Source organism: Entamoeba nuttalli (genome assembly GCF_000257125.1).
Source record: "Entamoeba nuttalli P19 unplaced genomic scaffold asmbl_5515, whole genome shotgun sequence".
NCBI lineage: Eukaryota > Evosea > Mastigamoebida > Endamoebidae > Entamoeba > Entamoeba nuttalli.
This window is the reverse complement of record NW_008577503.1, coordinates 1-2536: the sequence shown is the minus strand read 5'-3', so window position 1 is coordinate 2536 and position 2536 is coordinate 1. Positions and strand designations below refer to the sequence as shown.

Here is a 2536-nt window from a genome sequence, read left to right as displayed (position 1 = left end):
TATTTATTAATCCTTCGCCCATTTCTTCTTTCTTCTATAGGGATAAGAACAAAAAGAAAAATGAATATAAAAAAACAGTAATATTAAGAAAATATAATCATTATTAAAAATATTAAATTATAATCTATCTTATTTTTAATTGCACAAGAAAAATCATAAAAAAGACATTACAAAACAAAAATCACTGAATGAACTATTTAAATAAAAATTTAAAAAAAGTCAAGGAATTAAATACAAAAGATTAAAGAGAAAAAAAAGAACTACTTAAAATTAAATTAAAATAACATGTTCAATTCACGTCGTAAAATATTATGTGAAGATCATCGAAATAGTGGTAAACAATGTGTTGCAGTAGAAGATCATAAAAATGGACAATATTATTGTAAATATTGTCAAAGAGTTTTAGATAAAGTTTTAGATGAAGGTCAAGAATGGAGAAGTTTTGATGGGAATGATGAACGTTGTAGAGTTACATTTTCTGGAACATTACAAGATACCTCAACAATGCTTAAAGGTTGTACTGCTTCATCTCAACAAATTAATGCACAAAATATGAAAGTAAGTGGATATAGAAGAGACTTTATTGATGCATTTAAAAAACTTCAGCTTGATAATAGTCAAGTTGAACATGCAATGAAAGTATTACAAGAATTAATGACAGAACATGCAAATGAATTTAAAGGAAGAATGAAAAAGAAAAATGTTGAAGGAATTGTGTTAATGGTATGTCAAGAAGAAGGTATTCATATGACATTAAGAGATATTGTCACTCAACTTGACTGGGACATGAAAAGTGCCACTAAAAGTTATAAACAATTAAGAATGCTATTAGGTAAGAAAAGCACAAATAACCTTGAGTCTTTCATTTCTAAATACACTAATGCAGTTGGTGTTGGTAAATATACTTACAAATGTCAAGTTATTGCTGGAGACGCTCAAAAATTCCTTGAAGGAAAAAAACCAAATACTGTTGCTGCTGTTGTAATTTGTTTTGTATGCGAAACTGAAAAATGTTTAACACAAGAGTTAGAACTAAAAATTGCAGCTGCTTGTGATGTTTCAGTTCAAAATATGAAACAAGTCTATAAATTGATGTTAGAAAAGAAAGAACTATTTGAATCAATTTTAGAAAAGGCATGAGAGGTATTATTTATTGCTTTGTTTTCTTTCTTATCTGCTATTAAATAAATAAGAAGAACTAAAAAAATAATTATTAAATACAGATATTTTTCTTAATTAACAAATAGAATTAAATTAATTCTTTTTAACATAATGAATCTATTATTATTGTTTAAGACATAATAAAAAAGAAGAAATGAAAGACATTAAAAGAAATTTAAATTGAATTTAGTTAATGAATTGCATAACAACAATTCTCTTAACACCAAACTCAATAGGATAATTAGTATCATTTAAATAAATGTCATCGATATCATTATAAACTAATGATAGTTTTCTAAAAAACGATTCATCTTTTCCAGGTTTATAACAAGCAAAACCAAAATCACTATTACCTAACCAAGAAAGAATATCATCATCATCTCTTAATAAAATACCACACTTTACATTATCTTTAACAAAGAATTGTTTTCCAGTTTCAAATTGTTCACGTTTTAAAGAGAAAATAAAATGATTATTATCATAATTATACTCTCCAATTTTGGTTATTCCAAGAGGAGAATAATAACCAAATACATTCTCTTTGTTATCTATATAAATAATTCCAATATTCTGTTTATTAAGAATGCATTTATTAAATGTTTCATTTTGTATTCCATCTTTATCTGAATCAAAAATTATAGTATGACTCTTATGTCCTGTCCATTCTTGAATATATTTTAAATTAAATGACGTTCCTGATACTTCTACAATATGTTTACAAGTTGATTTAAATATTCTTTTGGGTAAATATCCTTCAGGTAATTCTTGTTTCATTTCTCTAATTTCTTTTTTCTTTTGAATAAATGTTTGATCATCAACTGTTCCTTCAGTCGCATCAACAATTCTTTCTACAACATAATTTAAACATTCTTTCATTTCAAGCGAATCTTCAAATTCTTTATTTAAATTTTCTTTTAAATTTTGGAAAGCTAACGCCATTTCTGTTAATTGTTTTCTTACTTCTTGCATTGCAACTTCTTTTGAATTAATTAATGTTTTAATTTCATTATACATTTGAGTTAAGTCTTCAACTGGATGATCTTTCGATACTTCTTCTTGATACTTACAAAAATTAAATTTTGTGTCTATCTCTTTAAACGTCTCTTTTTCACATTCCTCTAATGCACTATCAAATTCTTTCAATATTTCTGTTTGCTTTTTAAATGCAGTTGTTTGAATGAACTTCTCCATAATGAATAAATTTAGTTAAACAAAACTTTAAATTTATTTCTTTGTTTTTTTTTTTGTTCATTTAATTTCAATTAAAAGTATTATTTTATTTAAATTTCCATTCAATATTCAACTTATTTCTAGTGAACTTCAACTTTTTGAAAAAACTTTTCAATTTTAATGATATATTCCACGTATTATAAAC

General features: G+C 24.7%; 2 protein-coding genes across 2 annotated transcripts; one reads left to right on the top strand and one right to left on the bottom strand.

Moving 5' to 3' along the window:
- Nucleotides 1–285: 285 nt before the first annotated feature.
- Nucleotides 286–1140, top strand: ENU1_131950 (TFIIB zinc-binding protein; the record flags this gene model as incomplete). The annotated part of the gene is made up of 1 exon (XM_008860091.1): nucleotides 286–1140. The coding sequence occupies one exon, from the start codon at nucleotides 286–288 to the stop codon at nucleotides 1138–1140; it is 855 nt and encodes a 284-aa protein (XP_008858313.1).
- A 207-nt stretch (nucleotides 1141–1347) lies between these two features.
- On the bottom strand, nucleotides 1348–2352 carry ENU1_131940 (hypothetical protein; the record flags this gene model as incomplete). The annotated part of the gene is made up of 1 exon (XM_008860090.1): nucleotides 1348–2352. The coding sequence occupies one exon, from the start codon at nucleotides 2350–2352 to the stop codon at nucleotides 1348–1350; it is 1005 nt and encodes a 334-aa protein (XP_008858312.1).
- Between the last annotated feature and the right edge of the window lie 184 nt (nucleotides 2353–2536).